This window comes from Monodelphis domestica, chromosome 4, assembly GCF_027887165.1.
Source record: "Monodelphis domestica isolate mMonDom1 chromosome 4, mMonDom1.pri, whole genome shotgun sequence".
Classification (NCBI taxonomy): domain Eukaryota; kingdom Metazoa; phylum Chordata; class Mammalia; order Didelphimorphia; family Didelphidae; genus Monodelphis; species Monodelphis domestica.
Genome location: NC_077230.1, coordinates 92377425 through 92391517, shown reverse-complemented (window position 1 = coordinate 92391517; position 14093 = coordinate 92377425). Strand labels below are relative to the sequence as shown.

At 35.2% G+C, this 14093-nt stretch overlaps 1 protein-coding gene across 9 annotated transcripts in view; it reads left to right on the top strand.

The window, feature by feature from the left end:
* The window catches only part of FYTTD1 (forty-two-three domain containing 1), a 48758-nt gene that overhangs the window by 679 nt on the left and 33986 nt on the right, over positions 1-14093 (top strand). For 5 of the 9 annotated variants that reach the window (XM_056793612.1, XM_007493846.3, XM_001373483.5 and 2 more), the window contains exon 2: positions 4648-4779. In XM_056793612.1, the coding sequence (XP_056649590.1) occupies positions 4648-4779 (132 nt within the window). Of the gene's footprint in view, positions 1-53; positions 121-355; positions 553-4647; positions 4780-14093 lie in introns of those variants that run through there. The other 4 variants (XM_056793614.1, XM_056793613.1, XM_016433518.2 and 1 more) reach the window with 4 other exon arrangements.

Below are 14093 nucleotides of genomic sequence, written 5' to 3'. Positions count from 1 at the left end.
GGGGGAGGCGGGTAGGGAGTGGGTGGAACCAAGTGCCCCAGTTGATGGGGGAAGGGGCGGTTGGTTCGCCAGGTCGAACCAAGTACTGGGATTGTCGAGAGACTACAGGCTAGACCAAAAGTAAGGTCGGAATGGGGGGGCCGTGCCGGGTCAGGAGGTGATACCAAGTGGGGGGCTGAGGTGTGTGGACTGAGATCTCCCACTGGAGAGGTGCGGGGAGTGGGGAGGAGACGCGGTAAACGCCGCTGAACCTAAGGCTTTGGAGGAAAGGGGAGGGGCCACCCCCGGGGCGGACCGCCCCTACCCCCAGCGGAACTCCCCCCCCCCCCATCTCCGCCCCTTTCTCCCTTGCCCACTTTGTTTTGTGTTGGGGGCAACGGGATGGTTTTTTCCTAACGGAGGCGCTGTTGCGAGGGGGGGGTGCAGTTGTCGGGGTCCTTAATTGCTGAGGGTCCCAGTCGAGCCGGAGCGCATGCCTCGGTGGAGCCTTTTTCCGGCCCGGCGTTTTGATTCCACAAGTCGGGATGGAGTTATTGCTGTTTTCCACCCTGAGTCCGAGGGGGTGGGGGGGTGGAATCTGGGATACTGGGAAGTATTAGACCCCAAACAGAGAAGGGATACCAAAAACTAGGTTCTGTTGTAATATTGGGCGAGAATCGTAGATGAGACCCTATTTGCGTGGGCGCTGGGCGGATAGTTGAACCTGGGCTTGGGGGGGGGGGTGAGTGAAGGTGGGAGGGAAGGAGGGGCTCATATGAGCTGTACTTGCTTTACTGAGGGAGGCTGCTGCAAAGGATACAGTTCTTGTGGAGTACAAAGTTGGAATTCTAGTGTTAACCAAGAATATATATATATTTTTTTAATCCAAATGTAGAGATAATAGAATTGGTGTAGTTCAAAAGTAATTCGATTAGAAAAAGTCAATCCCCTTTTTAAAAGTTTTGGTCATTATCCAACTAAATTATCTCTGAAGTCTAAACTGATGACTGAGAATTCAGACTACTGATAGAGAATAAATGGGAAAGAAATGTAGTGCTTCAGTAGTGCTTTGACTCTTAGGAAAGGCAAGTAAACTGCTTTGTTTCAGTTTCTTCAGCTGCAAAAAATTCTACCTTCTACAAGAAGCCTTTCTACCCCTCCCCCATGCCAGTGCCTTCCCTCAATTGATTTTATCTTAATTTGTCTTCCATTTACGTTGTTTCTATATCGTTTTTAGTGTCTTTAATATTCCTCATTAGCCTGAGTTGCTTTAGAAGACTTTCCATCCAATTTTTGTATCCCTAGTACTTAATAAATTCTTGGTTTGACTCAAATACAAAGACTTCCAGCTATAAGTATCAACTCATTTTCCTCATTTTGCTATCATTTAGCAAGGAGTTATAAAGGACTTACTAAGTACTTGGTACTGTATAAAGTAATAAAAAGAAAAGTAAAAAACAAAAGACATACCCTGCTCTCAAGAAGTGCCAGGACTAATGCGGGGAGACCATGTGAAAACAATTGTACAAACAAGATACAGAGGACAAGTTGGAGATACATTTCCAGTTTAGGAAGGTAGTAGCACTAAAGGGAATCCTGAAAAGATTTTTCCTTGGAAACTCCTCACTTCACAAAAAAGAATTTAAGGGATTTAAACAGTAATAGTAAGTGTGAGGCTGAGATTTGAATTGCAGGTCTTCTTACAGCATGTTCTTTGTTATATAGTTTTCGTTTTTTGTCTTTTTTTTTAATATGTGCTTTGCCTTCACAGCAGTAGTTGTTGGTAAGGAAAGCTATTTGTAAGCTTTAAGTGTGACATGTTCTTTATGGTGCTTAGATGTGCCTTAGTAAGCAAATTCTCTAGGTGTGCCCTTTAGAAAGTAGGAATTCATAATCCTCAGAGAACTCGGGGATAATATGTCATCCAAGAATAATTTGCAGGGGGGGGGGTTGTTATAAGGAAAATGTTTTTCGAAATCAAATTGAATATTTTTATACCTATATTCATCTAGCTTGTGCATAGTTTTAAGGATAAGCTATTCATAATTGATCCAAATCAAATGGCATAATGAATGACCCAAAAAAGTCAAATTTTTTTGATTGTTTAAATCTTACAAACTTTGCTATAGGGGCTAATCACCTGGCAATCAGAATTTAAGTTTCAGGTCTGGCAAAATAAGGAGGTGTGGCATACATCTTTTAAAACATTCCTTATTGCCTGAATGTTTTTATGTTATTTTGGGGTTTCTGTTCGTGTTTTGGTGATTGGCTAAGGTGTTCATCCAAGAAAAGTCAAAAAGTAATTGCTCTTTGGTCTAGCACAAAAATGAGGGAGTCATTTTTGTTATAGATCTAAGTCATGAAAAAATTATTTTTTAGAAAGAATTTATTTTACCAGTGCACAGAATCATTACTACTTTAGACCTGTAAAAGAAACAGATTATATTAGAATGATTCAGTGTAATTTTTTTTTACTTGTTATATCTTGTTTTGGAAGAGGAAATCCTTTTTTATGTTGTAGAGAAATTTCATGGTTTGGGGACAGGTAATTATAGTGGTCAAAATTTTACATTTTATTTCATTATCTTGTGTTACACCTTACTTGTGTTTTTTTTTTATCCATATGCTGAGAATAGAATTGCTCCATCTCAAAAGTAATTTGATAAGGAAAAATGATTCCCTTTTTAAAAGTGTTTTGGTCATTTGATCAAACTAAAAAACCCATAAATCAATAGCTGAAAATTCAGGCAACGGATAAAGAATAAGTAATCTTGTGAAGGGAAACTAATGCTTTAGTGTAGCAGTCTTCTAACTATCCTTATAAATTTGAATCCTTTACTATGAGTTGGAAAAGATCTCAGAGGCAATCTGGGCTAACCCTTACTCAGGCAATAATCTAAAGCATGTTGGCAACATCCAGGCTAACTCATAATCCCCAATTAAATTGAAATTTTACTCTTGGTGGAATTATTTGGTAATTTCATTATTCAGATTTATATAGCTCCTTATGGTTTATGGATTTTTAAAAATCTTGTTCCTGAAAGGCAGGCAGTTTGATTACTAATACCTTAATTTTACAGCTGAGGAAACTGAGCTTCTGTTAAAGTGACTTTTCCCAAATTGAGTACATGACAGAAACTAGGATTTAAATCTTGGTCCTCATTCATTTTCTTTTGTGACTGTTATTCCTACATTTTTGCAAAGTAATTGACAGTAGCTTTCATTATATTCTTCCCCAAGAATAGGGTGGAGAAATGTGGGCTAGATAATTGTATAGTAAGACCCAAAGAGTAGTCCTAAAGGGTTCTTAGTTTATCTGGAATGTCTCTGGTAGAATGACTGAGGAATCTGTCCTTCACCTTGATTAAGAATATATTAACTTGGAGCATACAAATCATTCACTTATGTTTTTGTGGGTTTCTTTTATGGAACCTTCCCAGAAACATTGGTACCTTTGGGGAAAAGGCATAAGTAGTGAAAAATAATCACAATTTGCTAATCAAATTTACAGAGATGGCTAAGTGGCTCAGTAAATAGAGCTCTGGGCCTGGAATTAGGAAGACCTGAGAGCAAATTCAGCTTCAGATACTTATTAGCTCTATAACTCTTGGGCAAGTCACTTTATGTTCTACTTGGCCTTAGAGAGCAGTACTAGGAGCACTGAGTAGAAATTGCAAAGAGGAGGGCACATTTATGTCTTGATTTAAAGGGAAACATTTTAACAATTAGAGCTATTTCAAAGTTGGATTGAGCTGTTTCCAGAGGTAGTGGGGCTCTCTTCCTTGCTAGAACTCTGTAGGCAAAAGTTACATATTATAGAGAGAATTCTTTAGGTGTGGTTTCACCTTTAACAATCTTTTTTTTTTTAAACTCCTGAGGCTGGGAAATGATCTAGTCCTAGGAATGGGGAGAGTCATAGATTATGCTAAAGGAGACAGAATAATCCAGTTTTTGCCTTGTAAAAATTTTTTGGTTTTGTTATTTTGCCCTAACTGTTAAAACTAGTGATTTGGCATTGGAAAACTGGTAGGAAAATATGTGGAGATTTAATGAATTTTAACACTTTATAGTTCTAGTAGAGTCTTCCATAATTGTAAGTAAAGAGAAGGGCCATAGTTAATTGGTAATGTTTTTTTTCTCTGTGAAATGATTTGATTGAGGCATTATGTTACTACTAGAATAAGGAGTTTGGAAATGACTTTTATGAGTCATTAGATTTAACATTGTTATCGAAAGTGGATTTTAAAACATAAAATTTTCCAAGAACTGAATGTCTGAACATTGGATCCATGAAACTTTTAGAGAACATTTTTGTGTGTATTTCTTACATTTAAATGAGTATTTAATATTGAGGTACGACAAGCAGTTAAATTTGTTCAGACTACCAGGTAACTTTTAAGACACAAATTAAGATCACTATTAAGCTTAATTATGCAAGGTAATATAGACCAAAATTTTTTCCTGAATTGTAAGAAAACAATGGAATTAAATTTGTTTTGAGTCTTTTCCCCTTACCTTACTGGCTTTTCAAAGTTCCATCCCAGGTGATGGTAGGAGGAAGTGGTAAGAAGAAGGAGAAGGAGTTTTATAGGGAAACCCAGTTAGTGATTTTTAAGTATTTAATTAACCCATTAAAACTAACATGATATCTGTCCCCCCTTCACACAGATGATATCATCAAATTGAATAAGAAGGAAGGAAGAAAGCAAAATTTTCCAAAATTGAATAGAAGAATTAAACATACTGGTGCCCGGCAATTCAGAATGAGAGTAGCCAGATGGGGACTACAACAGCAGACTGGTAAGTCTTGAAAAGAAACTGTGATGATTATCATTACATTGTTTTTCTTTTGCAAATCTAAAATTGTAACTCCTTTTAAAATTTAATAGGAATTGACATTGATATTATACATTTAAAAAGATACTTAAATGTCCTTTCCTTTCTACCCATATGCTCCAAGGCAGTAGGAAACAGAAAGGTCCCATCTACCCCAAAATATTTATAGCAACAATTCCTTGTGTTAGCAGAGGACTAGAAACAAGGTAAATTGATGCCAACTGATAGGAAAATGGTCAAATAAATTGTAAGACATAAATGTGGTATTGTATTATATGAAACTATGTGAAGGATTTGTCAAATCATGAGAAAATTTAGAAACTGATACAGAATGAAGTTAAGTAGAACCAGAAAAACAGTACTCATAATCTATAAGCAATGTCTGGAAAGAATAAAAAACCCAATACTTTATTCTACCAAACTTTGTTTTTCTAAAATAAATATTAGTAAATACTAAAATATAGGTTTATTTGACTAATTATAATTATCAAGGTTCAGATCTGGCCTCAGATATTTCCTAGCTGTCTGACCGTGGTCAAGTTACTTAACCCACATCTCTTAAACCTTATCACTCTTCTGCCTTAGAACCAATACACAGTAATGATTCTAAGATGGAAGGTAAGGGTTTAAAAAGAAAAATTATAGTTATCAGGCTTGTTCCCAAAGAAAAGGTAAAAGAATATACTTCCTTCTCTTCTTTGCAGATGTGGTATAAGCTATGGAATGTGGAACATGACATTATCAGACTCGATTGATGTGTTGTTGAATTGCTTTTTTCACTCTGTTTTTCATCCTATTAAAAAAGTCTTGGGCCTGTTCATAGAGATTGGAGAGGGGTGATATATTTGGAAATTATAATAATAAAAGCAAAAAGTACATAAAGTTTTTAAATTGAAATTGTTAAGAGTTATTGTAAAAGTATCTTTTATAAAAATTTCTGTACTGCAGAGAAAATGACAACAGCTTTTTTAGAGGGTATAGCAATTAACATTCATTCCCTAAATTAATTGGGAGAAGAGAATAATACCTAAATCACAGAGTTTATTGGCAGAAATGATCTTTCAAGATCATCCAGTTTAACCTCTTCATTTAGCAGGTGAGGAAATTGAAAAATGATAATCTGTCCAAGGTCACAGATAGTTATTGTCATACCTGGAACACCATCTATAATTTTTTTACTCTTTTAAGCTCAATATTTTTCTATTTCATCATACTTTCTCTGAGAAGGGAAAATCTCCCAATAAAAGTTTTATTGCTTTTAAATGAGATAGTATTTGTAAAGTGCTTAGCATGGTGCCCGGCACATAAGTACTTAATAACTGCTAGTTCCCTTCCATTTTTTAATAAAAAGCAGTTGTAAAATTTAGTTTGTATAAAATTGTAAATATGAATATAGGATAAATTTGTGTATTTGGGAATATGTGATTAAGTAACAATTTGAAGTTATTTCAGATATATCTATATGTCAGCACATAATGGAATCAAAAGTACTTTTGGTTCTAATTTTTGAAGTGATCATTGCACATAAAAAGCCCATTGGTCATATAGGAGTCATAGTCGTATAGATTTTAAGTATCATATTCAAGGCCTGCGAAACTCCCCAGTTTAACTAGAACCAGATTAAAATGTAATTGAAAAATGTTTAACAAGATAGGGATCTGTTTCCATATGAATTTGATATTACTGATAAAGTGTGTCTTTGTTGGATAACAAGTTAATTTTTTTTGTATTCTAAATTGGATACTAAATAAAATTACCCAAAGAAATTCCTAATGTGGTGCCAAACCATGAAGTTCCCATGCATCCTTATTTATCCCTTAAGGCTTAAGCTCAGAACCTAGAGTTGAGAAATCACTAAGGAGATCACATACTTCCAAGGTTGCTGGGCAACAGAAAATTCCTTTTAGACTGGTGGAGCAATTATTAAAATGTAGGTTTTGTTGTTTTGACTTCCCATTTCTTTTAAGAAGAATTTTACCCCCTTATCGCCTAGCGATACATGTTTACAGTGTTCAGGTACTTGGAAAAATATCCTTTGTAATGGTAGTGGCTGTGACTTGAAGAAGGAAACTTTAGAGTGATTTTAGTAGTCGTTGCTTTTCATCTTGTGCACTGTACTGAAATTTCCAGACTGAACATTTGAGTTTTGATTAACTGTAGCCTGATGATCTATGGGACAAATCAGTTGGCAGGAAAGAAGAAATAGCATATAAAGGAATGAATTAATTTAAAAAGAAAACGCAACAAAACTTATTAGCATTCAAAAAGTGAAATGATACAAAGTTTCATATTACTATTGAGGGAGATGTTAATATCTAGATAGATATTTTCAACAAAAATTAGTAGTGTCCCCCCATGGATATATTTTAGATTTTAATTTTATTTTACAATAACTTCAGTGTTTAACATGAGGTGTTTATATATTGGCTATATTGCCCCTGGAACATCAAATTAAAGGATGAATTGCAAGAAATGCCAGTGAATTTGACATCTTTGCTATGGGCACATATAGTATGTTGAGCTAGGTGATTTAGTGGATGGAGAACCAGGCCTAGAGACAGGAGGTCCTTGGTTCAAATGTGACCTTAGACACTTCCTCACTGTGTGACCATGTGCTAATCATTTAATTCCTATTGCCTAGCCCTTACCACTCTTCTGCCTTGGAACCAATACACAGTAACTCAAGAAGGTAAAATTAAAAATCAAAAAAATAATGTATGTTGGGATACATCTGTGCTTATCCACTCATCCCTTTCTGTAAATACTCCCTTTGAATCTTCCATAGAGTGTGTACCCAATGTCCCAGGAGGCTTTTTATATTTTATTTGCTCTTTTTGGATACCAGTAGAACAACATGGACTGTCTAAGTATCTTTTGTTTTCATTATATGTTTGACCAATTGTTTCCAGTCGTTTTTTTTGAACTTATAAAAATTTTTTTTCTATATATGTAGAAACAATTTTGATAATTATTTTCTGACATTTTGTGATTCACATTCTTCCCCCCACCCCTCATGGTAAAAAATCTGATACACATACCAGTGTTTTCATTCAATATTTATTTTCATATTATCCATACCATGCCAGTTATATATATTTTAATGACATCCTTTACATTGATTTTCCTGTATAATTCCTCCTTTCTAATGAAGTAGAGGCAGTTCATGTCTCTGGTGCCTTTCAGGTAACCCTTTCCATTTATGCATATTAGTATTTCATGACTCTCTACCATGCAATATCACTGAAAGAATATTAGTGTTAAAAGTATAGGGTTTTGTTTCAGACAGAAGTGTGTAGTCATCATTTGGGTGGTTTGTTGTGGAATATTTCTGCAACATGTTCTCTTCTTATAGATTCCTCAAAAGTACCTCTAGGAGGGTGTGTGTGTTGGTGTACCTTTTTGTCATAAAATTAGTATGGAATCGAATAGAATTCTAGTATATGTTAATTGTGTAGCAAAAAAAGGTGAAATTCAAACAAAGATTAATAAGAAGTAATACAGATACAAATAAACATCCATAAGAACAATACACACAAGAAGGACAGATCTTTAAAAAGAAATTGACCTCTAAGTAATGGAAAAACTAGCCAGAATCCCGGAGAAAAGACAGGGAGCCATTCTTCCTTTCTCATAGCATGGACCTGAGGTTACCACCAAATGGGAAATATTGTTAACTACAGTCTCAGTGTCAGATATTAAGAGTACAAATGTGGAGACTCCCATGTCACAGATGAAATTGTTATAAAAATCTTTTCAAATCGTTTAAAGTTATTGTTAATTATCTTTTAGTTGTATTTTTTTTTGACCCTTACCTTCTGTCTTGGAATCAAGACTATATATTGGTTCCAAGGCAGAAGAATGGTATGGGCTAGGAAATGGGGGTCAAGTGACTTGCCCAGGGTCACACAGCTGGGAAGTGTCTGAGATCAGATTTGAACCTAGGCCTGGCTCTCAATCCACTGAGCCACCCAGCTACCCCTTTTAGTTTTATTTTTGAATGTTCTCAGAATGATAGATGCTTGCTAAAAGCTTTCATTAGACTAATTATTTTTTAATTAATTTAGAATATTTTCCCATGGATACATGATTCATGTTCTTTCCTTTCCATAGCCAACAAGCTGTTCCACTCAGTTTTCATGTGTCATTGATCTCAAGACCTATTTCCATACTATTGATATAGTGATATAGTGATCACAATATAGTGATCATTTAGAGTCTACATCCCCAATCACAAACCCATTGAACCATGTGATCAAGCAGTTGCTTTTCTTCTGTTTCTATTCCCACAGCTGGTTGTGGATAATGTTCTTTCTCATAAGTCCCTCAGAATTGTCCTGAATCATTGCATTGCGGCTAGTAGAGAAGTCCATTACATTTGATTGTGCCACAGTATATCCGTCTCTGTGTTTAATGTTCTCCTGGTTTTGCTCCATTCACTCTGCATCAATTCCTAGGGTTGTTCCAGTTCACATGGAATTCCTCCAGTTCATTATTCCTTTTAGTACAATAGTATTCCATCACGATCAGATACCACAATTTATTCAGCCATTACCCAATCGAAGGGCATCCCCTCCTTTTCCAATTTTTTTGCTACCACAAAGAGTGAGGCTATAAATATTTTTGTACAAATCTTATTCCTTATTACTTCTTTGGGGTACAAACCCAGTATTGGTATGGCTGGATCAAAGGACAAGCAGTCTTTTAAAGCCCTTTGGGCATAGTTCCAAATTGCCTTCCAGAATGGTTGGATCAATTCACAACTCCACCAGCAGTGCATTAATGTCCCAATTTTGCCACATCTCCTCCAACATTTATTACTTTCCATTGCTGTCATATTAGCCAGTCTGCCAACCTCAGGGTTGTTTTGATTTGTATTTCTCATAGAGATTTAGAACACTTTTCATGTGCTTATTGATAGTTTTGATTTCTTTATCTGAAAATTGCCTATTCTCATCCTTTGCCCATTTATCGATTGGGTAATGGCTTGTTTTGTTTTTTTTTGTACAATTGATTTAGCTCCTTATAAATTTGAGTAATTAGACCTTTTTCACAAGTTTTTGTTGTCCCAATTTGTTGCTTCCCTTCTATTTTGATTGCATTGATTTTGCTTGTACAAAGCCTTTTTAATTTAATATAATCAAAACTACTAGTTTTATATTTTGTAATATTCTCTATCTCTTGCTTGGTCTTAAAGCCTTTCCTTTCCCATAGATCTGACAGATATACTATTCTATATTCACCTAATTTACTTATAGTTTCCTTCTTTATATTTAAGTCATTCACCCATTCTGAGTTTATCTTGGTATGGTGTGTGAGATGTTGATCCAAACCCAATCTCTCCCATACTGTCTTCCAATTTTCCCAGCAATTTTGATCAAATAGTGGCTTTTTGACCCAAAAGCTGGGATCTTTGGGTTCATTATAGACTGTCTTGCTAAGGTCATTTACCCCAAGTCTATTCTACTGATCCTCCTTTCTGTCTCTTAACCAGTACCATATTGTTTTGATGACTGCTGCTTTATAGTATAGTTTGAGATCTGGTACTGCAAGGCCACCTTCCTTCACATTTTTTTATCATTTCCCTGGATATTCTTGATCTTTTGTTCTTTCAAATGAACTTAGTTATGTTTTTTTCTAATTCAGTAAAAAAGTGTTTTGGTAGTTTGATGGGTATGGCACTAAATAAGTGAATTAGTTTGGGTAGGAGTATCATTTTTATTATGTTAGCTCATGAGCTAACCCATGAGCAATCATATGTTTTCCAATTGTTTAGATCTGGTTTTAATTGTATGAAGAGTATTCACATAGTTCCTGTGTTTGTCTTGGCAGATAGATTCCTAAGTATTTTATAATGTCTAGGGTGATTTTAAATGGAATTTCTCTTTCTAATTCTTGCTGTTGAGTTGCGTTGGAAATACATAGAAATGTTGATGATTTATGTGGGTTTATTTTTTATCCTGCAACTTTGCAAAAGTTGTTGATTATTTCGACAAGCTTTTTGGTTGATTGTCTAGAATTCTTTAAGTATACCATCATATCTGTAAAGAGTGATAGTTTAGTCTCCTCATTACCTATTTTAATACCTTCGATTTCTTTTTCTCTTAATTGCTACTGCTAGTGTTTCTAGTATAATGTTAAATAATAGAGGTGATAATGGTCATCCTTGCTTCACTCCTGATCTTATTGGGAATGCTTCTAAATTATCCCCATTGCAGATGATGCTTGCTGATTGTTTTCAATATATACTGTTGATTACTTTTAGGAAAGGCTCTTCTATTCCTATACTTTCTAGTGTTTTCAATATGAATGAGTGTTGTATTTTTTGTCAAAGACCTTTTCTGTGTCTCTTGAGATAATCATGTGATTTCTCTTTGGTGGTTGTTGATATGGTCAATTATGTGGATGGTTTTCCTGATGTTTTTGCATTCCTGGTATAAATTCCACTTGATCATTGTGAATAATCCTCGTGATCACTTGCTGGAGTCTTTTTGTTATTATTCTAAGATTTTTGCATCTGTGTTTATTAAGGAGATTGGTCTGTAGTTTTCTTTCTCTGTTTTTGGTCTTCCATACTTTGGAATCAATACCATATTTGTGACATACAAGGAATATGGTAGAATTCCTTTTTTTTTTTCATTTAAATAAATTTATTTAGTCAATTTAGAACATTATTCCTTGATTACAATAATCATATTATTTCCCTCCCTCCCCTCCACCCACTCTTCCCACAGCCAACGCGCAATTTCATTGGGTATTAACTTGTGTCCTTGATTAGAACCTATTTCCATGTTGTTGTTTACACTAGGATATTCATTTAGAGTCTACATCCCCAGCCAAATCCCTTTGACTCATGTATTCAAGCAGTTGTTTTTCTTTGGTGTTTTTACTCCTGAAGTGTTTCTTCTGGATGTGGATAGTGGTTTTTCTCGGAGGTTACTCCTAGTTGTTCAGGGTCATTGCCTTGCCACTAATGGAGCAGTCTATTATATTTGATTGTACCGCAGTGTATCAATCCCTGTGTACAATGTTTTCCTGGTTCTGCTCCTCTCACTCTGCATCAATTCCTGGAGGTTCTTCCAGTCCCAATGGAATGCCTTCACTTTATTATTCCTTTGAGCACAATAGTATTCCATCACCAACATATACCACACATTTCCCCAATTGAAGGGCATCCCCTCATTTTTCCAATTTTTTGCCACCACAAAGAGTGCGGCTATCAATATTTTTGTACATGTCTTTTTCCTTATGATCTCTTTGGGGTACAAACCCAGCAGTGCTATGGCTGGATCAAAGGGCAGACAGTCTTTTAGTGCCCTTTAGGCATAGATCCAAATTGCCCTCCAGAATGGTTGGATCAATTCAAAACTCCACCAGCAGTGAATTAATGTCCAAACTTTGCCACAACCCCTCCAGCATTCATTACTTTCCTCTGCTGTCATGTTGGCAAATCTGCTAGGTGTGAGGTGATACCTCAGAGTTGTTTTGATTTGCATTTCTCTGAATATAAGAGATTTAGAACACTTTTTCATGTGCTTATTAATAGTTTTGGCTTCTTTAACTGAAAATTGCCTATTCATGTCCCTTGCCCATTTATCAATTGGAGAATGGCTTGATCTTTTGTACAACTGGTTTAGCTCTTTATAAATTTGAGTATAGAACTCCTTCTTGGATTATTTTGTAAAATAGTTTGTATTGTATTGGGATTAGTTGTTCTTTAAATGTTTGATAGAATTCACTTATGAATCCATCTAGAATTGTGGATTTTTTCTTAGGGAGTTCATTGATGGTTTGTTGGATTTATATTTCTGAAATTGGATTATTTAAGTATTCTATTACCTCTTCTGTTAATCTAATCAATTTATATTTTTGTAAATATTCATCCCTATCACCTAGATTGCTGTATTTGTTTCCATATAATTCAGCAAAATAGTTTTTATTTTCCTCTTCATCAGAGGTGAGGTTGTCCTTTTCTTCAATACTGTTAATTTATTTTTCTTTCCCTTTTTTAAAATTTCTCCTTTAATTTTTAGGATTTCTAGTTTAGTTTTTATCTGGGGATTTTTAATTTGTTCTCTTTCTATTTTTTTAATTTGAGTGCCTAATTCCCTTCCCTAATTACCTCTTCCCTCTCCAATTTGTTATATATGCTTTAAGGGATATACATTTTCCCCTGAAGTACTTCTTTGGCTGCATCCCAGATTTTGATATGATGTTTCTTCATTGTCATTCCCTTCAATGAAATTATTTATTGTTTCTCTGATTTGTTCTTTAACCAACCAATTTTGGAGAATCATATTATTTAATTTCCAATTAATTTTTATGATTGATTTGAAAAGGTTGGATTTATTATTTCTGCCCTTTTGCATTTGTTTCACATGTTTTTATTCCCTAGTACGTGGTCAATTTTTGAATATACCATGTGCTGCAGAAAAGAAATTGTATTCCTTTTTGTCCCTATTTATTTTTCTCTATATCTGTTAGCAATTTTTCTAGGATTTCATTCACATCTCTTACCTCTTATTTATTTTTTGATTTGATTTATCTAGATCTTATAGAGGAAGGTTCAGGTCTCCCACTAGTATTGTTTTACTATCTATTTCCTCCTTAAGCTCCAGTAGTTTCTACTTTAAAAATTTGGATGCCATACCATTTTGTCCATACATGTTGAGTACTGCTATTTCCTCAGTCTATACTATTTTTTATCAGCATGTAATTACCTTCCCTATCTCTTTTATCTATATCTATTTTTACTTTGGCTTGGTCAGATATCATGATTGTGACTCTTGCCTTCTTTTTCTCAGTTGATGCCCACTAGATTTGGCTCTAGCTTCTTAACTTTACCCTGTGTGTGTCTACCTGCCTCATGTATTTCTTGTAGACAACATATAGGAGTATTTTTGGTTTGTTATCCATGCTGGTATTTGCTTCCATTTTATGGATCGTTTCAGAGTTATGATTATCATCTGTATATTCTTCATCATTTTGATTTCCATTCCTAGTCCTGTCCTTTCTTTCACTATTTCCTTCTAGACCAGAGTTTTGCTTTTAATCAGTCCCCCTATTCCCTATCCTTATTTTACTTCCCTTCCCACCCTCTCTCTTCTTATTCCCCTCTTATTTTTCTTTATGGTCTATTAACCACCCCCCTTTTTTTTTTGTACTCTCTGCCCCTCTCCGTGCCTTGGTTTTTCCCTCTTAACTTCCCTGTAGGGTAAGATAGAATTCATACCCCAGTGCATCTAGATGCTCTTCCCTCCCACGATTGATTCCACTGAGAG